Below are 27,431 nucleotides of genomic sequence, written 5' to 3'. Positions count from 1 at the left end.
TATTAAATAAAAGGAAAAACCCCTTTTGACTTTCTATTCTTTTACGATTTAGACAACTTATATTTAACGATTGAAAAATGATAATTTGTTGCATGCGTTTTTTTGTAAAAATTTTTCATAAAAAATGACGAAAAATACTTATGTATGACATAACTTATATATATATATATATATATGACCTGCCCTTTATTAGTTTTAATAACCATTTTATTGAGATACTCCTATATAATTATCATCTATTTGCAAAATGGTTTGAATGACTGTATAAACGAAAATAGTTTCTATTATGGTTATTATTCATGTAAGACATGTGAAAGGCAGATCATAAAAACTAACGTTACATCACTCATATATAAATATTTTTTGCTATTTTTTATCAGAAATTCTTATAGAAGAATTTATGTGTCTAACAAAAAGAAAAAATAAGAAACAAATTGTTATTTTTCAATGTTAAAATAAATGTGAGTTGTCTAAATTAAAAAAAAAATTAAATAAACCACATTTCAAAACACTTCTAATAATAGAAAAAGAATGCTTGTATATTTCTCTTATACTTATAAAAGATAAATTTATTTGTCTTATTTCTATTCTTATTAATTAATTTTAATTCTTATCAATTATTTCTTTTAATAAAAAATGGTTACAAAATAAATATTTTTTATTAATATTAATCAACACTTTATCAATATCTTAATTTTATACTATTAAAATTATAGATTTAGAATCCAAAATTTAATACTTTAAATTTAAAATATTATCTAAACATTAATAAAAAATAATAAATTTTATTAATCATAACGCATAATAAAATTCCTTTTGATAATAATGTTATGAATTATGATTGTATTGATGATTTTATATACAGTTGTGGAAGTCGTCTTCGACGTTTACGACTTAACCGGTGCTACTACCGCATATCACCAAAAGTGTTGTGTGACTTGGCAAAAAAGTGTCCTTGGCTTAAGGAGCTTGATATTACCCATTGCTATTGTATTACCCCAAGTTTTTTGGAATCTTTTGGTCAAGCTTGCCCTCTTCTAAAAACCTTCAAATTCAACTACGACCGCCCACTTGATCATTATTACATTTCTTCTAGGCTGCGCCGCACCAATAATGAATATGCATATGCTATTGCACGAAGCATGCCACAGTTACGCCGTCTCCAACTTCTTGGAAGCACGTTGGATTATGATGGTTTGCATGCTATTCTTAACGGTTGTCCACATCTGGAATCTCTAGATCTACGTCACTGTATCAACTGTGATACGAAAAGAGAAATAATAATAGAAATGGTGCAAGGAAGAATCATGAATTTTAGACTTTCAATTCTAGGTGCATCAACAATTGACTATGAGTTTTGTTCGTTACTACCTTACGAAGAGGCAATGAGAGATTGGGGTTTCAACGCTTTAGTAGAGGAATGGCACATGTTTCAAGCTAGGATCAAGAATGAAAAAATATCCAAACTTGCCTTAGTAAAATATGAAGACGAGGAGGTTTGGGAGGATATAGATATGATATGGGTCACTGTGAAAAATAAAAGAAGACATAGGCGAGAGAGTACTAATAATTTCAAAGCGCTTCAAAGATCTCGCCGGAGAAAAAAACACCACACTGTATCCAAAAAGAGGAGAAAACATGGAGAAAAGGCAAGCAAGATTGACCTCAGAAGCATGTGTTTTGGAGAGGAGTTACAATTATTATTCTGAAGATTGAATTCAAGAACAAGAGGAGATTTAATATGTGTGTTTTATGGTGTCACTCTGTTAAGTCTGTTTTTTATCTGTTTATTGGCTGAGCTCATTTGGCAGGTGTAGTGTGCTTGGCTTTTTACTCTTGGAAGGACATGGACTATGCCAGATAACCTAAAGCAATAATTTGAGAGTTGGACGAATGCTTCACAAAGAAAGAATAAGAGGAAGCGGTGGTTGATTGGATTCTTTGCTGTTATCTGAGAAATTTGGCTTGAACAGAATGACAGAGTATTCAATAATCAAGGCTCAAGTATGGTGGAAATTTTAAATAGATCCTTGGTACTTTCCGACGAGTGGAGTGGTGGCGAACCTTTTGGTTGTTGATGGCAATGTCGAAGATGACTAGAGATTGATTTACTTTTGAGTTGTTCATTGACGTGTTGTTCTTTGAGATTTTTGTTACTTGACTTCCAGTTGTTGCTCCATCCTCGCGTGTTGAGCTTTTTCTTTCTTCAAAAAAAAAAAAAAAAAGAACAAGAGGAGGTAGGGGCGGATAGAGATATCATATGGCCAAATCTGAATTTTCAGCGGGACAAAGTGTTTTTTTGTCAAGGTTATTTTTTTATAAATTTTTATGATATTATTGATTTATAAAAAAATAAAGATGATAATTGAAAATATTCTAAATTATATTTTGGATTATGTTCTATATTTGATTGATTAAAAATTTAAAGATGTTTAATTATATGTTTTGGATAATGTTTATTTTGTTTTAGATAATATTAGTTTTATTATTTTGTTTTTAAAAATTTAATTTATGATTATGTTTATTATAAATTTATAATTATAAAATCTTTAAAATTTATAAATTTAAAAATTATAATTTTTTTGTATTATTAGAAATTATAAATTTATTGAAATAATTATCGTTTAATATTTAATGGTTTATAGTTGTGAAATTATAAAGATTTGAATGTGAAATTATTTTATTTTTAATTTGATTTGAATATTAAATGACAGTGAGATTTTGTATACTAATTTGTGATTATTAGATTCTTTTTTCAGATAAAGGTAAAAGTGAATGTGATTATGGTGCATTTATGTTAATTTTATGGATATAATTAATATTCAGATAAAACTGATATAACTTTTAAAAATTTATATTCTTGTGATGTTATTATAAAAAAATATTAATAAAAATAAAATATCAAAATATATTTTGATGAATATTTTAATAATTTTTTTAATAAAAATAATTTAAAAAGTAGCACAAAATTAAAACTGATATTTTTTATTTTTAACATATTTTAATTTTAAAATACAGCTATTTTTTATTTATTTGCCATTAGCTTCTCATACATTTTTGCCGTGAATATTGTTTGCCGCTGAGATTTTTTAAGATTTTTTTTGGGAAGTTTTAAAAGTAGCTTTTTTAAATTTTTTATTTATAAAAAGGAGTAGTATTAATATTTGGTGTAACTTTTAAAATTAAATTGTAACTTTTTAAGAAGTTATTTAAGAATTTATAAAAAAATTTAAAAAAATAATTTCTATCATAATACTACTACTTTTTATCACATTTTTATAAAATAAGTAATTTTAGAACTAAAAATTCAAATACAAAATAACTTATTTATAAAATACTTTTAATATAGTCATTTATTATTTAAACTATTTTTTCAAAAGAAATTTAATTAAGATGTTTACCTAAACGGAACCTAAACAGTGAAAATCCTTTAGTATTGAGTGTGAGTGTGTAGTGGGAGTGTATTCGTCTTAGGGGTGTCCGCGGATCGGATCGGATCGGATATGGCCGAAAATTCGATCCGATCCGCACAAGTTTCATCTGATCGGATCGGATATGATATCCGCACTTTTTAGTGCCGGATCCGATCCGATCTGATCCGCACATTTGCGGATCGGATCGGATCGGATATCGGATATATCCGCATAATTAAACTTTCTCTTTTTAATCATATTTCTATGTAAAAGAATTCGATAAAAATATTTCTTTCATACTTTTAAACTTATTTATTCCTAAAATATTTTTAATCAAACTCTCTCTAAATAACAAAAATAAAATAATACAATATATGAATAATAATTACTAACTAAAACATACAAACAAGTAAATATAATACCAAACATATATATATTTATTTATTTTTTAATTATTATAGTGCGGATCTGTGGATCGGATGCGCGGATGTAGAGCAGATATCCGCGATCCGATCCGCAAAGGGTGCGGATCGGATCGTATCCGCATTTTTTTGGATCGGATGCGAATATTTACCGTGGATCTGCAGATACGATCCGATCCATGGACACCCCTAATTCGTCTAACTTTTTTTTCGTTGTTTGTCAAATTTCTTCTGCCGTATGTTTTTAATTTGATTTGAATGTGAAATTGTTTTAATTTTAATTTGACTTGAATATTAAATGACAGTGAAATTTTGTATACTAATTTGTGATTATATATTCCTTTTTTCAGATAAAGGTGAAAGTAAATGTGATTATGGTGCATTTATGTTGATTTTATGGATATAATTAATATAATTAAAATTATTTTAGTGTACGCAATTAATTTAAAAGATTATTTTATAACTTAAGTCTTGTAAATTAGTATTTTTTTAATTTTGTGTAAATTGAATTTTCTATTTTATTATCATCAAATCTATTAAACAAACATTTATTTTACTTTACTGAATATAACTATACAATTTTTTTAAAGAGTAATGCTAGAAGGTTAATTTTTTCAACTAATATTAATTAATTTTTTAAAAATTATTTTATTTATCTTAGATTTTAGGTATTAAATTTTAAATTTTAAATTTAAATTTTTTTAAATGAAAATTTTAAAGTTAAAAAATTAACTAATATAGACAAACTAACAATTAATTTTCTATACTTTGTTTTTTTTTTCCCTAAAAGGATTAATCTCTACATACAAGTAATTTTGCTATACAAGTCTTACAAGTTCTTTAATTGATATTACACTCAAATGCGCTTGTTATGCACATATGTTTCACACGCCTCTAACAGATTTTTAATTTTTGAAAGGATTCCGTTTCCTTTTTCGAATTTCTTGCCTTCTCTTTCTCCTTCTTCATTTACGTGCTTTTCTCTCTCTGTTCTCTTTCTTCGTTATTCTTGATTTCCATTGTTTTTTGACATCAAGCTTTGAAATCGTTTTTGAAGATAATGGATAATTTAACTTCAGATTATCAGATGAACCAGTGCGTGAATCTTGCCTGTGAAATTTGCTGTTAATTCTTCCTTATTTGAATTGAATCTAATGTACTAGTTCTGATTAGAATTAATATAATCTTGTCCATTTTATATCAGACGTTCGGGTGTAGATCAAGAATATTTGGGTGTATTTTTATAAAAGTTTGGGTGTATTTACAGTTTATTACTTTTCATCTGACGGAGGGTGAATTGTCTTATTCTTTTAGTTGAATTGTTTTAGTTTCTGTTTAGTTATGATTCATGAATCTGGTTTTGTTATTTTTTATGATGGTTTTATAGTTGTATTTGCATTCTATAGTTTATGCTTGTTTTAATATGGTGTATTTTGCAGTCCACTACAAGAAAAAAGGCCTGTCGGCACCCTTTTTTCTTGCCACGCTTTTAAAGCGTGCCCAAAAGTGGTCTATGGGCACGCTTTTGCGAGGGTGGCCACTGATTTGAGATTTGGCCACGCTTTTTTTGTCACGCTTGAAAAGCGTGGCCATAGAAATAAATCGGCACGCTTTTTTAAGGGTGGCCATTGATTTGAAATTTGGCCACGCTTTTTTTTTGCTACGCTTGAAAAGCGTGGCCATAGAGAGTAACCGGCACGCTTAAAAAGCGTGGCTAGTTTGTCTTCTAATAGTCACATTTTTAAAGCGTGCCCATATGCTGTGTTTATTTTGGCACCCTACAAAAGCGTACCGATAAAATTTTCTCCCCAAAATTTAATTTCCATACTTATTTAAGCACCCTGCAAAAACGTACCAATAGAAGTCTCCCCCAAAATTTTAATTTTCCACCTTTTTTTTCTCACACTTAAACTTTTTGTTTAACCTAGCAGAAGTGATAAGCTCATACATACACTTCACCACATCTCTACTTTTAACCCTAGCTAGAAGCCGTCGCACCCAGCGGCACTGTTCATCACTGCCGATTGCGATAACCGTCGCACCACCCAGCTCGCCTTCGTCTAACCCTCACACCCAGCCCTCTTTGTGTCGCACCCTAGTTGTTTCTCAACGGTCTCTCACACCATCAACGCTGCTCCGTCACACACCTAGGAATCGGCTCTGCTCCGTCCACGCACCCTCGTTAGATTCGGAACCTCCATCGGCGAGGAGAAGAGGAAGAGGAAAACCTTAGAGGAGAAGCCCTCCGCCGATTCCGCAATCGAAGCTTCGGAGAAGAAGAGGAAGTACCACGAGTCAATTGAAGAGGAGAAACAAGACTCACACCCTCTGTGTGAGGTGCGGCCACCGCAGCTTTCACCTCCAGAAGAGTCGCTGCTCCGCCTGCGCTTCCCCCACTGCACGCAAGATGAAATGTAAACCCTAATTTCTTCCATTTTCATTCACGATTTCTGATTCTACGCATTTTAGTTTTAATCCTCACTTCATTCACCGATTCTCTCTTTTTCCTCATATTCCGATTATCACTTTTTGCTTACTTCATTCATTGCAGTACGAGAAGGTTGAGAAGATTGGGGAAGGAACCTACGGCGTCGTTTACAAGGCTCCCGACCGCGTTACCAACGAGACCATCGCTCTCAGGAAGATTCGCCTTGAGCAGGAGGATGAAGGCGTTCCTAGCACGCATTTCGCGAGATTCTCTCCTCATGGAAACGCAGCACAGGAATATTGTTAGGTATTCTTTTCTTCATCCTAATCTCACTTCTTGCTATTATTATTTGAATGCGTGTATCTCTGATGAATGCTGCTTTTTAGTAATTTCTGTTTGTGGTTTCAATTGGTGAAATTCATGTGCTTTTTCAATTCGTGATTCTATCAGCTTGTTTTTAGAGTAAAATTTTCAAATTTGTACTCAAAACGATACATGTTATGTTCTGATAAACTTGATTAGTTTTGATTCCGAGTCAGATTGTGTTCAACTTTTCGGGTTACACTGAAACACTTGACCAGAAATCTGATATTGTGGTCCTTGAAGATGATCATGGCCTCTATGCAATTGATATTCTAGACCCATCCTTGGTAATTTATTCAATTGTTAATTGATTAAACCAATAATCAACAGTTCAACATAGCCTGTTTTATTTTTTGTTATTTTTTGGAAATTTTAATTAAGTGATTTGACTTGATTTTCTGCTATTATGTGAAATGTTGTTGTAGCTTACGAAATGTATACATTTGACCGAGGTGTATCATTTCCATGATATGATTGACATGCTTGTTGGGTGTGGCTACAAGAAAGGAACCACATTGCTTGGTTATGGTTATGACTTCAGGCAAAGCAATAGGTAAATTGCTCGGCCCCTTCAGCATAATATCAAGTTTAATCAGTGATTTATTTATTTGTTTAGTGGTTTTCCAATGGTATTCCACCTTTCAATTATCAAGGAAGGAAACTAATCCCCTTCAGCATAACTATGTGCCTTATTTTTGTTGGTGTTGACAGAATTGACAAGCTGATGGATGGCCTTAAAGCCAAGTTGTAAACTGCTTGCAAAGCCACTGGTGGAAGGAAAGTTAACTTGTTACTTTTCTTTGTTGATGTTATTTCTGGCTTGAATGTAGCTCTAATTAATTTTTATGAATCTGTATTTGTTTAATTGCATAGTTTCTCAGTGCTAGGAGTATTAATGCATTTCGTTAGTGCTCACTGTTGGCTAAAACAATGCTGCAGGTGTAATATGACCTTGTATTACCTGTGATGAATATGTGTTTTCTTTCTTTCCTTTTAACCAATAATCATTGATCACATACACACTACTTTTGCTGTATGTTGCCACAAGACTACGAGAGCATAGGTTTTGTCTTCTCCTCATAAATTTGGAAAGAAATGACTATAAGCTTTTTCGACTCCTTGTGTGCCTTTCTCTTGATTTAAGTTTATTATGCTGAGTTTTGGTTGTTTAAATAATATTGTTGAAGTAAAATAGACCTAGAAGAAAGTCACATTGAATAATCACGGTTGGGCATTTCATAAATTACATTTGAGCCTTGAGAAGGTGTGAATAAGATGTTGAGTCGAATGCATTATTTATACCTAACATGCATTATTTAGGATATAATTTTTTTCATGATTAATTATAACATGTGATTAACTCCGATTTCTGTACTTTATTATATTCATGCACCCTTTTTGGCTCTGAACTTATTCTTGCCGCCTAAAGAATCTTATTTTGGTTTATAGAAGTAATGTTTGACATTTAATGCTTCATATATAGACAAAATGGATTTTGATGAAAAAGAGAAAGAAAATTCAATTCACCTAAGGGATAGATATGGTTTGGTTAGGTTTTGTGTACTAAATTATAGGTACAAGGGGGAAGGTCCTGGTTCTCTGGATCTGAAAGGTGATAGAAAAGAGCAAATAATATGAAATGCCAATAGGCACTGAGGCAGAGAATAAAAAATGCCAATAGCAATGCAGATTGCTAGGTATTCAAGTTTCTTTTCAGCTTCAAATTATGCCTCGTTCAGGTTTTTCGAAGTTGATTGTGATTTCTTTCTTTTGTATTCTCTCCAGGGAGTTCCATTACAAATAAATCACAAAACTCCTCCGCAACCAGCTGCTCGCCTCTGTCTCGTGGTTCTGCTCGCCTCTGTCTCGAGGTTCTGCTCGCCGTGCTGCTCGAAGGTTAGTGCTCAGTTGTGCTGTTTTACTGCTAACATGATTTTTATTTTGAAAAACTTATTACATGTTCCTACTCTTGAAAAGAACTTAATCAGTGTTTTCAAATTTTGTTTAGATAACAATGTGTTTTTCGAATTTTATACGTTCTCAAAAATCAAAATGCTGATGTATAAAAATGAATTAAAATGCACTGTTCTTTTATTATGCATTCTTGCTAAATGCTAATACGAAACACCCGTTTTCAAGGTTTTTTCCTTTTTTTTTTTTTGAAAAATCCATTTTGTCCATATTGTTAAAGTTCTGGAGTTACTGTGAATGGATTAAGCCTTAATGATAATTAAGCAAATACTTAGTTCAATTTGTCAATCATTATATCAAATATACAAACTTATCAAATACTTACAAAGAGACGAGATATATATGATGTGATATTAATATGAAAATCCATTTTGAGTGTTCAGTCTTACAACAACATTGGAAAACTCTAACTGCAAAATACTAAAGTTGGAAAACTCTAAGGAGGTGCTCCTTCAAAGTGGAGGGAGACACAGAGTGACAATCTTAAATCCCATATAGATTTGTTCCATATAGAAGAAGTCACCTTACATGACTCAAATGAGTTTCTTTTATTTTTTTTCTCTCTTGAATTTTTGATGATATTTGCCAATAGCATTGAGGTATTACTACTATTCAGTACTGTTTGTAGACTGCAGAAAAAAATCGAGCTTAGACTACTGCAGTTTTGCTTCTTGATTTGTTCTGCATAATATTAATATTTTAGGTGGATGAAACTTCTTAATCTGTTCTTCTTAGATTCATATCTTCAAAGGAGTTTGTGCAAAGGAGTTGATGATTGACCAGCCTTGAAGTTTGGTAAATGTGGTGATTCATATCTTCAAAATTTGCTTCAGGTGCCACTCTTCACCACCACCGCTTTCAGTTTTTCAAACCTAATTTCTCTGTTTATTCTTTTGTTAATTGTTATAACTAATGTTTTTTTATTTTTTATTTTTTATTTTTTATTCATATTAATTTTTTGTATTGTTTGCTTGATGGAGTATATTTTCTTCTACGATGATAAGCTTGTTTTCTTTTTCAACTTTTTAATTTTCTGATTTGATTTGATTTATTTTGGGGTTGATGGATGATGCTACGGCTCCTAATCACTTTTTTAACGAGTTTGATTGTGGTTTTGCTGGTGTGGCTTCTATGTTTGTCTCCTTGTTTCTATTTTAAGATATATGCCTTTTGTTTTGACTTCTAGTCTCCTTTAATGGAACCTTGAACCCAAACATCTCATTTCAACTTTGGCTAAATTTTTTTGGACAGATATCTATTAGTAGTTGGTTGCAGTAATTATATTTAAATAGTTCAGATTCATGGGATTATTCGGGTTATTTTCATTTTTTGGTCCGCTTGTTAGTTTTGTATTTTTGTGGTGTACTAGCATGCTTTGAATTGAAACTCACTTATGTCTTTACTCTTTAACAGTTCTTTCATTTTACCAGTTGATGATTGAAATTGATACTGGGTAAATACTTCCATTTGTGTTTATAGCTTAGCTTGATGTGTTGTTTGAGTGTGGTGCAGCAATTTGCTATGAAACTATGAATAAGGAGTTTAAAAGGGGGAAATTGTAATGTTGTTTTATTGTATTCAGAATGTGGTTGGTTTTGTGCTTTCTTACTGTTACTTGAGATTAGGGTTTGAAATTATGCAAATTTACTTTAGATGAAGTTCTTTCATATCGTTACTGTTCTGTGCATAGTTCATTATTGAGAGGGGGTGGTAGATTTACAAATCAATTTTCTTCTTTCTAGATACTAGAGAGGGATTAATGTCTTTTGGATTATACCAGTGAACTTTATTTTAACTTGTATATTCTTCACTTTTTTGTGTTGCTTTTGCTTATGCTGAAATTAATAGAATAGGTCTATAATTACTACATATAGTGTCAACTTATGTTCTAAACAATTTTTGATGATATCTGCAGGATGATGAGAGCCACAATCACACACAGAGTTTTAAAGCAAATGGTAGCAAGAGTTTTTCCCACATCAACTTTTTGTTAATCATAGTTCTGATGTATATCACTTTTTGGTTTTTCATCCTTCATATCTTTGGGAATATTACAGTTTTAATTTAAATTATTATTATAGCATGTACATAATTCATGTAAATCAATAAAAAATCAATTCTTATGCATTCTAATTTTCTCTTTTTAATAATTATTATAGAATTGTAATTTTTTAATTATTATTATGCATTCTAATTTTCTTTTTTTTTTTAATTTGACAAAGGAATAGGCCACGCTTTGAAAGCGTGGCAAAAGGCTTTAGTGGGAAAGCCACGCTTTTAAAAGCATGGCTGTATGTGTTCTATTGGCACGCTTTCAAAGCGTAGCCAAAACCAACTTTCTTGGTACGCTTCAAAAGCGTGGCGATATGTGAACTTTTCGGTACGCTTTAAAAGCGTACCGATAGATTAACATCTATGGCCACGCTTTTAAGCGTGGCATGAGTTGAAAGCGTGGCCAAAAGAAAAGCGTGCCGATAGATCTATAAAAGCGTGGCGATAGAGCAACCGGCACGCTGGCAGATGTGACCCTTTCAAAAGCGTGCCGATAGCTCAAAAAGCGTGGCGAAAAGCTATCGGCACGCTTTTTAGTACTTTTCGGCACGCTTTAAAAGCGTGGCAAAAAGCTTATTTTCTTGTAGTGGTCTTTGCTTACTTTGGTGGCTGATTTTAGTGTACACGTAACATAACTTATTTCTGTATCTGCAGCAAATTTGGGTGTATTTTTATTCTGATGAGTTCTGCATAATTCAGAACTCTTCCTCTTCCTCCTCTTCATCTTCTTCTTTTTGGGAGGAAAAAATCAAACAAAGAAAAAAAATACATAATGTTACAAAATCAAAAGAAGAAGGAGGAGAAACACGATGATGAAGATGAAACACGCGAAGAAAAAGGAGGAGAAACACAAAGAAGGAGGAGAAGAAGAAGGAAGAAGAGGAGGAGGAGGAAAAACGCGAAGAAAAATGACAGTTGTGGTTTTCATCGAGGAAGAAGAAGAAGAGTCGTTCATAATGGTGAGTAGCGCGCTTTGGAAATGGGAAGTGGTTGAGTAACGTGCGTGTATTTACTCTTTAATGTGGGAGTGTAATGCGCGTGTGTTTTGTTAGGCTTGTGCCAACTTGTAAGACTTGTAAGCCGAAAAGGCTTGTATGTGTAGCATACTTGTTTCTAAAATTGTTTAACAAATTAACAGTTTTTTTTTTAACAAAGGGAGCTCAACACAATAAAGTGGAGCATAAAGAAACACAGTATAACAAAACATAAGACAAGCATAGATAAAATGGTTGCATCCGTTGTCATCTCCAGCATTGCCATCAACAACCAAACGGATCAACTCCACACCATTCCCTGTAGCTCAAGAAAGACCTAATCTTTACTCCTTCAACACTTGTCTGTACGCTCTGAAAAACTCTACTATTACGCTCCAACCAAATGTTCCAGACAACCGCACAGAATCCTGTCAGCCATTTCCTTTGCTCATACTTGCCACCTGGTACTCCAGTCCAGCTCTCAAAGAACTCTTTTCCAGTCCCCGGAATGACCCATGCTCTAGCATCACCCATCAACCAAGCACACCAAACCTGCCAAGTAAACTCACAAGCAAAAAATAAATGATGCACTGATTCTATGTCATTGTAACATAACACACATATATTGTCATTATGATTAATAATGCCTAGTCTAGTCAGTCTCTCCTTCGTGTTAACCCTGCCTACTAAGACAAACCATGCAAATAGTTCAACCCTTGGAGGAACCAAGCCTCTCCAGATGGAACTAGTGAAGCTGTAACTCGTGATGTCCATTGGGAGGGTCTCTTTCTGCAACACCTGCACAAACGATTTAGTGGAAAAAATACCTTTCCAGACCATTGAATCCTCTCTATCAACCGACAAACTTACAGCCCGTAACTGCTCGTAGAGTTGATTGAGTATCTCCAACTCCCATTGGAAGAATTCTCTCCTCCACTGGAAGTTCCACACCCACTCTAACCCATCCCAAAACCCACAGTCCCCTATTACAGATCCTTGTTGATTTGAAACCGAGAAGAGTCGCGAAAAACAAACTTCCAACGATCCACCTTGTAACCAAGCATCCTCCCAAAAACGAGTGCTTCTGCCGTTTCCCACCTCCATGGACAAGCCACTGATAATCATATTTCTTATATGCTGCTCCTTAATATTGAGCTGACAGATATCTTTCTACGGACTCCCTTTTGATGGCAAAGGTTGCCTTGACAACATTACAATTGGGTCCAACTGATTACAGGAGCAAACAACCTTCTTCCAAAGCGGGCATTCCTCCTTCGAGAAGCGCCAGCACCACTTGAAAAAAAGCGACGCATTTCTAATTAAAGCATCTCCCATCCCCAAACCACCTAGCTTTTTCGGAGCTTGAACTACCTCCCATCTCACCATTGGTATCCCGCTATTCCCATCTTCTTTACTCCATAAGAACCTTCTTTGTAGTCCAATTATCTTTTCTGCAACCTCCTTTGGCATCTTATACAAGCTTAAGTAGTAAATCGGCAGGCTATTGAGAACAGATTTTATGAGGACCAACTTACCCGCTTTGTTGAGAGTTCTAGCTTTTCATAGGCTCAGCTTGTCTTCCACCTTGTCTATGATTGGTTTCCAGGTCTTCACCAACCGAGGGTTAGCACCAAGGGAGATTCCTAAGTACCGTACAGGTAACGCCGCTTCTGCACATCCCAACAAACCACACATATTTATCACCCATTCCTGCTCGTAGTTAACCGGGATTAGGCTCGACTTCTCAAAATTGATGCTCAGACCAGAATCGCAGTCTTTATTCTAGCCTTATTTCGCACTAGCCTTCCATTAATCACTAGAGAATCAATTCTGTTATTCCTCCTTCTTGCCGATGCCAAGTTATGGAAGTACCTAGTGTTCTTGTCCATATCTCGAGCATGTTGGGAGCGGGACATTTGCTTCCAATGAATCTCCTTTCTGACATACCACTTCGCACAGCAAGTCACCAGAGCCTTTCGTCTAGCCTCCATTGTTCCATCATAGCTACCAGCACCAACCAAATCATCAATTTTCTTAATCTCTTCCTCAAACTTCTTTATCCTGCTGTCCATGTCTCCAAACTTATCCTTATGCCATCTTCTCAGTGGTACTGTCAACGCCTTAAGCTTGTTGGTGAATATATCATCTCCCAAGTGCCTCCACTCATCCTTTACCAACTTCAGAAACCCGTCATGCGTAAACCAAGAATCCAAGCTGCGAAAAGGTCTCGGACCCACACAAAGTCTAGAATCTTCTAAAATCAATGGGCAATGATTTGACAGGCCTCTCGGTCCTCCTTTCAAACGAGTATCTAGGAACTCCTCAAGCCACTCCACACTGACGAGTATTCTATCAATACGGCTACAAGACTAACCTCTAAACCATGTGAACTTCCGATCAGATAACGGTAAATCTACTAACTGTAAGTCCTGTACCCATTCCTTGAAATCCTCCGCAGATGCCGGTAAACTAACAGCGCCTTTTCTTTCTTCCAACTGTAGTACCTCGTTAAAGTCTCCCATGAAGCAAAACGGAACCTGACATAGACCCGCAATGTAACTTAACTCCTCCCACATCACCTGTTTCTCACTCCGAATATGTGCACCATATACCAAGCAGAAAGCACAATTAAAATTATTTTTTGTCAGCACACCTTCAACACACAGCCAACATCTCCTTTATAGCACTTCGTACGTTTAAATAAAAAATTATCCCACATTAACAACAAACCGCCAGAGGCGCCAACTGATTCCACAGAGTCCCAACCCACCGTATCACTCCCCCACAAGCGTGCAACATCAAACTTGGTCACCACCTCCCTCTTGTTTCTATTATACCTAGCATATTCAACCTAAATTTCTTCTTCAACTCTTTCACCATACTCACCTTTCCACACCCTCCTAAGCCTCTAACATTCCAACAACTATAAATCATTTAAACGAATTGCTACACACCTTGTTATGTTGTTTGGGCCTACTCCTCCTAGCTTTCTCCTTTTGTTTTGCCATCTTTCTTTTTGCTGCGATGGCTTCATTTTGACTCTGTAGAATCGCCATGATATCTTCTTCATCGTCATAGACCGCACCTGACTCCACTGCTAGCTTCCATGTTTCCTTGTTTTCTAATATCTATCCTGCCTGGGTATCCCGCTGATCAGATTCTGGTCTTACGCTTCCAATTTCTGCTTCAGAGCCAGCATCCTCTGTAAACCGGCCAGTCACGTCGTCTTCCCACACCTTCATCATTCCCTTCTATCTCTTCCAACCCGCTCCCCTTCCCATCCCTTCCTTGAACCAGCAGGCGTTGTTCTCCATCTACGGCTCGCCTTCCTGGATCGTAACCAACCTCCTCTACTTCCAGTTCGTCCTCAAAACCACCCCTCTTTTGTTGTTCCACCGTGCTCATTCCTTCGCGGTTGTGTTGCTTCGGGCCATGGCTGCGTTCCTCCGCTTCTTTGCCTGGCCCACTAACATCGCCTCTTCTCCACGCAATGGGAAGCGGGCATCCTTCATCATGCGCTCCACAAGTGTTCACGCCCTCTGCTGAAGGATACGCCGCGCAGCAATCATCGCGGTCCTCCTCCATTACTGGACCACCGATCTCCTCCCCAGACCCGGTCTTGCGTTGCAACCGACCCGGCCCAAACTCCCTTCCGCTTTGCAGGTTCCTCCCATCCGGCTTTCCTTCAAGACCGTGTCTTTGTTTCCTATGGACTCCAACCAGCAGCCTCCCAAGCCCAATATCTTCTACAGGCTCAATGTTCAGATTTCCCAATTGATGACTTGCTTTGTTTGAAGCCTTGTGGGCCTCCTTCCTTTGTGGACTCACATGCATCATATTCCCACCGTGGAAGCTTGTCTCCACGTGTTTGGCCCCACTCCTTTTTCCCAAGCATATCTGTGTAACCGTGTTCTCTGATTCAGCTTCTATGCAATCATCAGATTCCCCAAAATCAGCCATTTCATTGCATGCATTAATTTTGATTGGATCCAACATCCGTTGCCTCATCAATGCCATTGAATTATGTTGATTGCACTCGATCAAAAGAATATCAGTTATGACCGTTGTATCCTTGTTCTCACCACCATCATTAGCTCGTGTCCTGATTAGGTTAGCCGCCGGATCCTAGGCCGCCATCATCGACACCATTTTGCCGGTCGGTGTACTTTCGTTTGTACCTATTAACTTCACGCTTGCGTTTTCCAAAACACAGTCGTCTCCATATATTTCATGTCCTATTTCCTTTACAAATACATCGAATTCACTAGTCCCAACCGTGATATGGATCCATTCATTGATCACATCAAAGACACAGGAATCGATTAACACGCGGCCAACACTGAAGGATAAAGCAGATTTTGTCATATCATCACACTTGAGTACTTCTCCCCATAAACCGCCTATCGTATTGAACGTCTCTACTGACCAAACATGTAAAGGCACTCCGTGACATTCTAACCATACTCTCCTAGTCTCACTACGTTCAGATTCCTCCTATCTCCGTATACTGTCGAAGAATTGTAAGAGGCTATTCGTTTTGAAAGTAAACACTTCCTCCGCATTCTTCACAGAATCAAACACTGGTAGGGCTTTGTAGGCTCCAAGCTCCCTGACTTCAGCAACCTGAGGAAAGTTCTTAACGATAGCTCTCCGTAATGATTTGAAGTTAATGGGACTTGTGGTTCCGCCTACTAGACTCCTCATCAGCCACTCGAAATTCTCTCTTGCTATCGGCACTTCAACCTTCCTCGCCCACCCATTACCTTGACTGTCCTTGGCGGGTTTTATCTTTTTTACTTCTTCTATTCTTGTAGAACTTTCACCCTTCTGAAGTTCCTTACTTTCCGCATCCGCTGTTCTTACACAATCTCCTTTATGTATCCCAGTGTTCTCCTCTCCCGTAGCCCTTCTGTACTTGGCTTCACCGACGGAGATAATCTTACCTCTTATTCTCGTATGGTGCATCTCAGTTATGGCCTTCAGCGCTCCTCCTTTTGTTGTATACCGTATAAACGCAAATACATACACAGTTCCATTCTTCACCTTTTGAGTCAGATAAATGTCGTTGATTCGTCCTGTCCAATGGAATAAGTGAAATAATTCATTTTTCGAGATATCATTCGGCAGATTGTTAACAAAAACTAAAAAAGACACGTTTTTCAAGCGTTGGTACTCTTCTCGATTCCAAATCCTTGGATCTCTTTTCTGAAAAATCCTAGTTCTACCCCACTCGGTGTTCCCCCCTCCCCCTCTCTCTCTTTCTCTCCTCTCTCTCTAAAAATTGTTAATATTTATGAAATTTTTTAAATTAACAGTTATTTAAGGTAAATACTCACGTGTAGTTATTTTATGTAAAGTTGATAGTTAAAAATTATTCGATAATAATTTAATCAAATTTATTATATCAATTAAGAGTTCTCAAATATCAGTTTCACATGAACTCAATTGCTTGCAAGTTTTCACCAAAATTTAATGGAAAAGTATAGGTAGACAATGAAAATACTAAATAATGTAAACAATGGATATGTTGGATGTTCAATTAAATAGGTATGCATATGATTATGTTGATTATTTTTACTTATATGGTTGGATGTTGAATTCATTAGGTATGCGGATGATTATCCTAATGTTAGGGTTTAAGATATAACTTGGGATAGAGTGTTTTTTTATTTTATTAGATCAATTTTAAAGCACATTATTCACATTATTTACAAAAGTTATTGTCTATCTAACAAACCTGAAATTTAATTATTTGTTCTATCGCATCAAGCAGCAGAATCAACCCTAACGTCCTGCAATAATAACCTGCATCTTGACGGCATAAAATTAGAATCCTCAAAATGCATTGTTTTCTCACCAAAAACAAAGAAGAAAAAGAATAATCAATCCCTATTATTTGCATACAAGAAAAAGAAAAATGCATTATAGTTGTCTGAGTGATGCGATGGAAGGGGAATTCCAACGCCTCTTGTTTACAGCAGTATCATCGCCTCCACCATTCAGTTGGTATACGAATCCATTATTGCGAATCCAAGAACCCAGGAGTAGTAGGAACTGGCTTCATCTTCCGATGGAACTGACTCTTATCATCTTCGAGAAACTCGGAGCCATAGAGGTTCTCACCACCGCCCAGCGGGTGTGCATGCTTTGGCGGACCATCTGCAAGGATCCCTACACGTGGCGCGTGATCAACATGCGCGTCGGGGTTCCCAAATTCATGGATTACCAGTATCGTTCGCTGTGCCGCCGTACCATCGAACGCAGCTGTGGTCTCTTGGTGGATATAAGCATCGACCATTTTGCTGACGATGATCTCCTCAACCACATCGCTAATTCGTAAGTGCATGTATATACATATATATTCTCTTGTGTAAAATTGTAGGTTGATTCTCCAAAAATAATTTCATAATTTGGAAGTGACTAACTCTTAAAAACAAATATTTTATTTTAGTATCAAATTAGTTATATTTATGTTTGGTTTGGTAAAAAATTTAAGAGAAGAAAAGTAGTGTATATTATTGAAGAATGAATCTGAATTGCCAGACTCTAGTCTTTTTTAACTATTTTTTTTAGAGTAATTATTTAAATTTGTCATTGAAATTTTTAAAATTGGATATTTTAGTTCCTCAACTTTTAAAATACACAAAAAATACTCTCAAATTTAATTCTGCCAAACAAATAAGTCCTTTACCTTATTTTTTCCTCAATATACTTACATAAAAACATGGACTAACACATATGACAGTCAATTGTCCACCTGTGCAAATAAGATAAATTAGTTTCGAATATAAGGTTCCAAAATTGCATTTGATTCTCCTTTCGCCCAAGAACACCAACCCATATCCAATTAGATTCACCTACATAACGATATCTTTAATCATCAACCACGAAAATGCAATCAGGAGCCAGTCTTTCACCATTCTAGCAACGTTCGTGGTCAAAGCCAACATCGAATGAAATGGAGAGCATATTATTGGTCATCGTCTCGTTCTTGAAATTCTTCTTTTTGAAGAGAACACCAATAGAGTAGACGGTGATGAGCATGAGAGCCTTCAACATCTAGATGAAAAAAATGAAAAGATAGATGTAGGCGGAGTTGAAAACTAAAGAAAAAGAAAGTAGAGAGCGCCAATGAAAAGCATGTTGGCTATGGTCTTAGAGTTTAGTGCTTTCTACTATAACTACTTCCTTCTAACCTGATAAGTATAACGTAAGCTGATCAAAACTGAATCAGAATCCGATTGGATGAAAAAATCACGAGAAAAAAAAAGATTCAAAAGCAACAAGAAACTCAAGGGGTGGCAACCAGAGAGGGGATGGAGTCCAGAGATGGAGGGGAGAGGGCAATCAAATGTTGCGTTGCGTTTTGGGTATTCTCCAAAACGATAATTTTAAATATCAAAGCTCAGAGATTAATTTGTCTTGTTTGTACGTGTGGACAATTGAGTGTCACGTGTGTTAGTCCATGTGCTTCCAAATTATTATTTTCTATTTGTCATTGATGGAAAAATAAGATGAGAAACTGATTTGTGTGCTGGAATTAAACTTAGGAGAATTTTTTGTGTATTTTAAAAGTTCAGGAACTAAAATATCCAACCTTACAAATTTCAGAGATTAATTTGAATAATTACTTTTTTTTATGTATTTGTGTTTATGAACGTAATTTTCACTGAAAATTTATATCTCAATCTCTAAGTGAGTAATTTTTTTTATAGAATAAAAAATGCATTATTTTCAACTCCTAATATTCTTATGTTTGAAGATGTAATGGAGACAATTGAAAATCTTTAAATTTTTGCAAAATCTGATTGTAATTCTCATTTAGCAACTTAATTATCTCACTTTCATGATATTAAATTATGTGTTTTTATTAACTTTTTGTATATTTTCTTCTCTTTCTAGTCTAAATAAGTTGCATTTTATGAATTTACATTTGAATTTACCTATGAATTATGATAAAGCCTCTTTAATTGATTTTACTTCCAGTGTAATATAAAATTTATACAAAATATCACTCTTTATTTGTCTAACAATATTAGTTGATAATAATAAACTAAATTAGATATTTTTATTAAATTTTAATAAAAATAATTCATAAACGGTAAAAAAAGACATGAAAATATAACCCTAGAGAGTTATCTAAGGTATTATTAGCATTAAAAAAAATCATATGCATGCTTGTGTATACTTACACTTTTTAAAAGTTAGAATACTTTTAAAAATACTTAAAAATATATTTTTTAAAATTAATTTATACTTATTAAAATTAAAAAATTTAATATAATTTTATATATTATTTATAATATTTTTTTAATTTTAAAAACTATTTACCAAACATAATTATTAATTTTTGTGTTTATTAAAAATTAATTTTTTAATGACCAAATATAGGTGTTACGATTTTGAATAAGCTATATTTCAAAAGACAGTTTTAATAATAGAGAAACAATATTTGTACAACTTTTTCTTTATATATTTCTTATACTTATAAAAAACAAATTTTTTTATCATATTTCTATTCTTATAAGTTAATTTTTTATTTTTATTAATTATCACTTTTAATGAAAATAAAAATGTCATCAATACTTTTTTTTATCAAATATTAATCAATACTTAATCAACAATTTTATATTATTAAATAAAAATAATAAATTTTATTAGTCATATAGTTCAACATAAGATTTCTAAGTCATTATCTAATATTCTCACAGTAAATAAAAAAATTTATTCTCTCCAATTAATATATATAATTTTGTGGTGGTTTTCTATATAGTTGTGGAAGTCGTCTGCGACGTTTACGAATTGACCAGTGCTACAGCGACATATCAGATAAAGTATGGTGTGACTTGGCTAAAAAGTTTCCTTTGCTTGAGGAACTTGATATTACCTATTGCTGTCGTATTACCACCATTACTCTGGAATCTTTTGGTCAAGCTTGCCCTCTTCTAAAAACCTTCAAATTCAATTACCCTGGATGGCATAATCATTATAGTTCTTATTTGTTCCGTGACGCCGATAATGAATATGCATATGCTATTGCACGAAGCATGCCACAGCTACGTCATCTCTAACTTCTTGAAAACAAGTTGGATTATGATGGTTTCCATGCTGTTCTTAACGGTTGTCCACATCTGGAATCTCTAGATCTACGATATTGTTTCAACCTTGATACGAGAAGAGAAATAATAATAAAAATATTGCAAGAAAGAATCATGGATTTTAGACTTCCAGTTCCAGGTGCATCAACATGTGACTATGAGTTTGGTTCTTTACTAAGATATGAAGAGGCAATGAGAGATTGGGATTTCAACGCTTTAGTAGAGGAATGGCACATGTTTCAAGCTAGGATCAAGAATGAAAAAATATCCAAACTAGCCTTGGTACTAAATATGAAGACGAGGAGGTTTGGGAGGATATAGATATGATATGGGTCACTGTGAAAAATAAAAGAAGACATAGGCGAGAGAGTACTAATAATTTCAAAGCGCTTCAAAGATCTCGCCGGAGAAAAAAACACCACACTGTATCCAAAAAGAGGAGGAAACATGGAGAAAAGGCAAGCAAGATTGACCTCAGAAGCATGTGTTTTGGAGAGGAGTTACAATTATTATTCTGAAGATTGAATTCAAGAACAAGAGGAGATTTAATATGTGTGTTTTATGGTGTCAGTTTTGAGTCTGCGTCTATTTTTCATCTGTTTAGTGGCTGTGAGCTCACTTGGCAGGTGTGGTGTGTTTGATTTTTTGCTCTTGGAAGAACATGGACTATGCCAAGTAACCTAAAGCAACACTTTGAAAGTTGAACAAATGCTTCACAAAAAAAGAATGAGAAGAAACGGTGGTTAATTGGATTCTTTGCTGTTATCTGAGCAATTTGACTCGAACAGAATAACAGAGTATTCAACAATCAATACTCAAGTATGGTGGAAATTATAAACAATTACAACTATGTCTAAGATTTTGCTTTTGGCAGTGATAGTAGGTTAAAATCCTACTAGTCTATGGGTTAATGCCAATAACAAGTTACATTCTCAGTTGAAGAATTTTGCTTTTGCCAGATAAAGGTGAAGGTGAATGTAATTGGCTCAATTTTATCATTATGGAGGGCATGTGTGTGCTATGCTTGGATATGGAGTTAGGGGGGACTACACATATATATGGGACATAATTTTTGTCAGTTTGAGATGAAAGAACTCGGACCGTGCGAGTTCTTTGGATTTGAAAATTTTATAAACAAATCGCACGGTCCGATTTGTTTGGCAACCGGATAGAACTTCAAGTACAAGGAATCGGACCCAACGAGTTGACATCTTAGGAATGGGTATGAAATCGCACGGTCCGAGTTCTTAGGTGAGAGTATGAATTGGTGATCAATGAACTCGGACCCTCCGTGTGGCAAGGAAACATAGAAATCGAATGGTCCGAGTTCGGTCTTAGAAATTTTTTTTTTTTGGTTCAAGTTAACCTAGTCGTAGGGTTCGAGTTCCTCAAAGGTTGTGATATAAAAGGGTGAAGTGAACTGGTAGGTGGGACAATAGCTGGGTCTTCCTTCTTCTTCAACGGCTGCGTCTTCCTTCTTCTTCAACACTCTCTCTTTTTTTCAGTTTTGATTTTGATAATGTAGTATCTAAGACTAAGCTTATGTTTCTTTTATGGTGAGTGAAAAAAATGAGTGACCGAGTTCAGGTAAAACTATTTTATTTTGGTCAGATTTTGTTAGAAACGGCTGAAGGAGTAAAATTTATTTGTGAAAGCCCAGTAGATATTGTTATTCCTTTTGTTATCTCATTTGAGGAGCTAAAAGGAGTAATCTGTGAAAAAATTGGTTCTGAGAGGGCAAGAAATATATCATGTATTCTATACAGATATCCCATACAGGTGTTTGGTGGATTCGTACAGTATCAATCCAAATATGTGACGGACGATGCAAGCATGCAGGAGATGTTTTCAATGTATATGAAAACCGGTCTCAGATCTCGTTCATCGAGTTGTATGTTGAGTTTGAACAATCTTAGGTTGACCGGAATATTCTACAGGAAGATTATAATAGTGACAGTGAAGAAGAGTTCGAAAGCAACTATGAATTTGCTGTTCCAGATGGTGATGAAGATCAAGGTGAGAGAACCATGTGCCCAGATGTGACAGAAGTGGCAAATACACTTGCAAACGAAGTGCCATTTGAGGAGCCATCATTCATGCGAGTTTTAGACTTGGAAGCCATGCATGTTCCTGAATTTCCGGAATATATGACTGCAGGTACGTAATCGTGGTATAAGTGTTTTTGTAGTTACACATTGATTGAGTTATGAAGATTTTACCCTTTTTTTAGCATTATTTAATCATGTGTTCTGTGTCGTAGTTGTCAAGATCTAACCGGTCCTCGACCCGTTAAGGAATTTATTTTTTTCTTTTATATGCTTCATGTGCTTATTAGGAAATAATATTTATGTTGTATAAGATATGGTTGTAGCAAATTGCATGAGTTTGTATCAATTATCGGCACAGCTTCAAGCTATTGTACGGTTCAAATGGCATGAACCGGACTGGACCGGCACGGTTCGTTTGGTTTTCCGGTCGAACTGGCCGGTCCGGTCCGGTTTTTTACATTTGCTGCTGATGTGCTTATGTTGTTTAGTGTGATATCATAAAATGTTGAACGTTTTTTATGTAAAGCATACTGGTTTTTTACATTTGCTGCGTATTAATGAAATTGATCTTATGGCATTTGTCCCAGCAGAAATTCCTATGGTCGCAGATGGTGAATTCGTCGTTGGGATGGAGTTCAGTTCCAGGGAAGCTGTTATTAAGGCGGTTAAGGAGTATACCATACGACGAAGCGTAGACTACCGAGTATTAGCATTTTCCATTTTCCACTTTACATCCTTCACAAAGTTCTTGCATTTCTTGGCCGCTTTTTTGAAGACAGAAGGGGTGAAACGATTAGCACTCCGACGTGGCGGATCAATCCTCAGATTGTAACCTTTGACGTTGTCATCTGGACTGCGTGCCTGACCTATAAACAATTTTGAATAAACAAGTATGTGCAGCACATTACATATTCAAATACCAACATAAATACCACAAATCAAGAAGCAAAATCCAATAAGATATGCCATTTATGCAAAGAAAGTAAATAAGTCATGGAATATGTAATGCAAAATAGTAAACATAATACCATCGTTGTGAGATTCTTCATCCTCATCGAACTCTTCAATTTCATCCTCGTCGTCATCGCCCTCTTCATCCGGGTCATCTACTAGATACGCATCGGTTTCTTGTTCGAGTGCGTTAGTATCTTCCTCAACGAGTCCCATGTTACATCGGTTAGGATTTTGACTGTTCAGAACACCTCGTCCACCCTCACTCCTACTAGAGTCAACAGATACAAAGCCTCCAGAAGCAACGGATGAGGTATGGCCTGGATACCTTGCATCCAACGAATACCTGCCAGGCATGAAATCAGGCTGATCGCCATGTTGTGAATGTGCTCCTTCTGCGGACATGAACCCAAGAAACTGGCTAAAAGAAGTTCCATCACCTATTTCAAACTATGACATACCCCAATATTGTTGCTGTACTGGAAATGATGGGGTGAACTGTGGCTGAGGTAGATACTGGGTTGAGGCTTGAGGTTGTTCTTGTGGAGGCGGAATTGGAGGTGATATATGTTGCTCCTGCTCTTCATTGTCCTCATCCATATCCTGACTACCCTCATCCGTATCTTCATTACCGACATCCATATCCTCATTGCCCACATCCAGATCCTGGTTACCTTCATCATTCTCTTCACCCGCAAGATTCGACAAGGCTAAGCGGTCCCCATATTTTGATCGATACCAGTTCAGGTAGGTATCCAACGGATGCTGTGAAGGCATGGGAAGTTCAGAAAGAACGTAGTGATACCGATTGGTCCAATGCATTACCCAATTTGAATGAGTCGATGTCGTGGCCCAGTTAAGATTTTTAGGTCCAGTCAGAGTCTCTCCATGAGCCTTATCCAATTTCTGTTCCTGAGAAGGTACTCCCTGAACGAAACCGAACTGTCACCTGAACCTATCCGTGGCATGCCACTCGATACATTCAAACGACACCAATGGAATTGTAGCGCTCCAGACAATCGATTGCATGTATATTTCAGCAGGAATTATATTCGGATCCACACGATCCACAGCATAGGCAACCCAAACAAACTGAAAAATTAAAGAAAACTCATGATTACAACCCACAATACATAACTCTAACACAATGACTGCTGGTTTTGTCGAAGCCCAATATTCCCAAAAGTAATGCTTCTTTAATTAAAACACACCTGGCCTTCCTGAAGTTTATCAAAGGCCTTCCTAAAGTGAGCTAGCTTCAGATATCTATATCGTCGATCACCACGCTCCCAGTTACGCCACCTAATACGATGTCCTCAATTAGCTCAACTGAATGTTAAATATCAAGAAATGGATAAGTTGTAACATAATATTACCTGTTTGCAAGTGGAAAACTGCGGGGTTCTCTAGGAAGCGGCGATAGATATGGCAATCGGATCCAAGCCCAACCCAGCAGCAGTGTTAGTGGACCATCTATTTCCTTACAGTTATAACGAGATGCCCTGCATAACGCCCTGTAAAGGTGTGCTAGGCATGCCGAACCCCAACTATACTGTCCAATATTGACAAAATCACGAAGCAATGGTAGAAATTTCCAGTGCACACCTGCCCCAGACTTATCCCCAAACAGTATCGTCCCAATCAGCAGCATAATGTGACACCTCACATACCTAGTAATTAATGACAATCTAATATTATAACATTTCTGTAGCATTATATAAAACGATGGTTAATACATTAATAGAAAAATATCTAATGTAGCATATTAGGCTATTATGAGACAATATTACATAGTCCACATGGCTAAAACATAAATAACTTCAGCAACATAATATGACACCTCACATACCTCTGTATACTGATCTCATCATTCAATTCTAAATTCTCTTTTAGATTCCGGAGCCATGTCAGTTTTATGCAGCTTGATCTACAGTCCTCTCTACGAGGTGCAACCCCAAATTGAAGCAGACACTCCGCCTCCATGGCTTCAAAACTACTCATTGTCATCCCTGTGACTGGAAGACCATCTGTGGGAAGACCAAGTATTAGAGCCACATCTTCAAGAGTCACGGAACATTCACCAATGGGAAGGTGAAACGTATGGGTGTCAGGGTGCCAACGTTCGATTAGAGCATTTACCAATGCTTTCCGACACTGAACTATCCCAATCTGAGACACATGATAGAACCTAGTAATTCGTAAATGCTCCTCCACCCTATCGTTGTACCGATCCGGAGGAAGTGGGTGGTTACATGTCAACATTCTTAATTTCTACAAAAAAACATAACAAATAACTAGTCATATAATTAACAGTTACTAACTTACCATCATCAATCATTTCAGTAAATCCTTATATAACTAATTCTTTTAACTTCTAAAATTATTTAATTAATCCTTAAAATTATTAATAATTAAAAATAAAAGTCATGACCTATACATTTATTTATTCTTAACGAATATTCTCAACAATATTACAATAATTTAAATATTATCTAATACTAATTACTCATTCGTGAAACACATTTTTTCCTCAATAATAAAAAATATTAACATTCAGTATATGCCATCATCAACAATTCTACAAAATATTAACATTCATATTCTAAAAACTATAAACATTGTCATAATTAAAAAAATAGCATGGCTTAATTAAAATAATCCTATTAATCATTAAACATTAACGTTTTTCTCAGTCACAATACCAATAACAATAACATTAACATTTAAATTCTTCTCTAACAGTTATACTTACTTTTTTAAATAAATATTTAAATATGATTAATTAACTAAAACATATAATTATACTAAAAATTAATAAAATTTAAAAAAAAAATTAACATTCTCTACTGAATAAGAGATCTATTTACTTCTTCTTTTATACGTACCGAAATCTTTTCATCATTAATAATGATAATGTTTTCTTATTAATAATAATATTTCTTATTAAAAATCTGCAAAAAAAAATTTTAAATATTTAAGAAATATAGAAATATTAGTCATAATCCATCTATTTTTTTATTTATCAACTGCATTTTTTACCAACAATCACCATCATAATAATTAAATTCTTAATATTAATAATTATAAATATAACTAAATTTCTAAAAATTAAAAATAATTAAAAAATACTTACATAATCAGGATCACTGAGATAATGAATAATATGAAGCTCACATCGATCAACATCTTTAATTTTATATTTTTTGGACATGATTGCTTCTCCTCCACCATGCAAGGATGAACTTCAGAAATGAAGAAGAATGTTTGAGAGTGAACTGTGTGTAGCTTTCGTTTTCGGATGGTGAGAGAAGAGCAAATAGGTTTCTTTATTCAAAGAGGGGCACCGTTCGGGGAAAAACCAGAGAGCGACACGTGTTAAGTGCAAGTAGGAACTCCAACCGTGCGATTGGCTTCTTCAGAAATCGGACGGTCCGTGAGCTTCTTCAACTCGGAGGGTCCGAGTTCGTAACCTGCTACAGGGGATTGCATGGCACTCGGACGGTGCGAGTTTGGTTTAGTACTCGGAGGGTCCGAGTTGTTCCCCCTGACACCACCATTTTGTGTAGCACTCTCCTCCCCATATCAACGCACTTCACCAGCTGAGGTTCCATATGTAAATTAAAAAATGGAATGTAATTATGGTGTATTTTTGTTAATTTTATTGGCGTAATTGATATAATAAAATATTATTTATATACTAAAATTAGTCAC

At 35.2% G+C, this 27,431-nt stretch overlaps 3 protein-coding genes across 3 annotated transcripts; all 3 read right to left on the bottom strand.

The window, feature by feature from the left end:
* Nucleotides 1-11,908: 11,908 nt before the first annotated feature.
* Nucleotides 11,909-12,748, bottom strand: LOC148553193 (uncharacterized). Its single transcript, XM_088494786.1, has 3 exons — nucleotides 12,494-12,748; nucleotides 12,302-12,421; nucleotides 11,909-12,175 (listed from the first exon to the last, which is right to left on the bottom strand). Exons 1-3 carry the CDS (start codon nucleotides 12,746-12,748, stop codon nucleotides 11,909-11,911), a joined length of 642 nt encoding a protein of 213 aa, XP_088350912.1.
* A 632-nt stretch (nucleotides 12,749-13,380) lies between these two features.
* LOC148553192 (uncharacterized) lies at nucleotides 13,381-14,679 on the bottom strand. Its single transcript, XM_088494785.1, has 3 exons — nucleotides 14,578-14,679; nucleotides 13,998-14,160; nucleotides 13,381-13,877 (listed from the first exon to the last, which is right to left on the bottom strand). The coding sequence occupies exons 1-3, from the start codon at nucleotides 14,677-14,679 to the stop codon at nucleotides 13,381-13,383; spliced, it is 762 nt and encodes a 253-aa protein (XP_088350911.1).
* Nucleotides 14,680-24,665: 9,986 nt separating this feature from the next.
* Nucleotides 24,666-27,209, bottom strand: LOC148553191 (serine/threonine-protein phosphatase 7 long form homolog). Its single transcript, XM_088494783.1, has 5 exons — nucleotides 27,120-27,209; nucleotides 25,570-25,991; nucleotides 25,097-25,390; nucleotides 24,932-25,022; nucleotides 24,666-24,812 (listed from the first exon to the last, which is right to left on the bottom strand). The coding sequence occupies exons 1-5, from the start codon at nucleotides 27,207-27,209 to the stop codon at nucleotides 24,666-24,668; spliced, it is 1,044 nt and encodes a 347-aa protein (XP_088350909.1).
* Between the last annotated feature and the right edge of the window lie 222 nt (nucleotides 27,210-27,431).

This window comes from Arachis ipaensis, chromosome B7 (assembly GCF_059453495.1).
Source record: "Arachis ipaensis isolate K30076 ecotype BB chromosome B7, ASM5945349v1, whole genome shotgun sequence".
NCBI classification, from domain to species: domain Eukaryota; kingdom Viridiplantae; phylum Streptophyta; class Magnoliopsida; order Fabales; family Fabaceae; genus Arachis; species Arachis ipaensis.
This window is presented reverse-complemented; position numbering and strand designations above follow the sequence as displayed.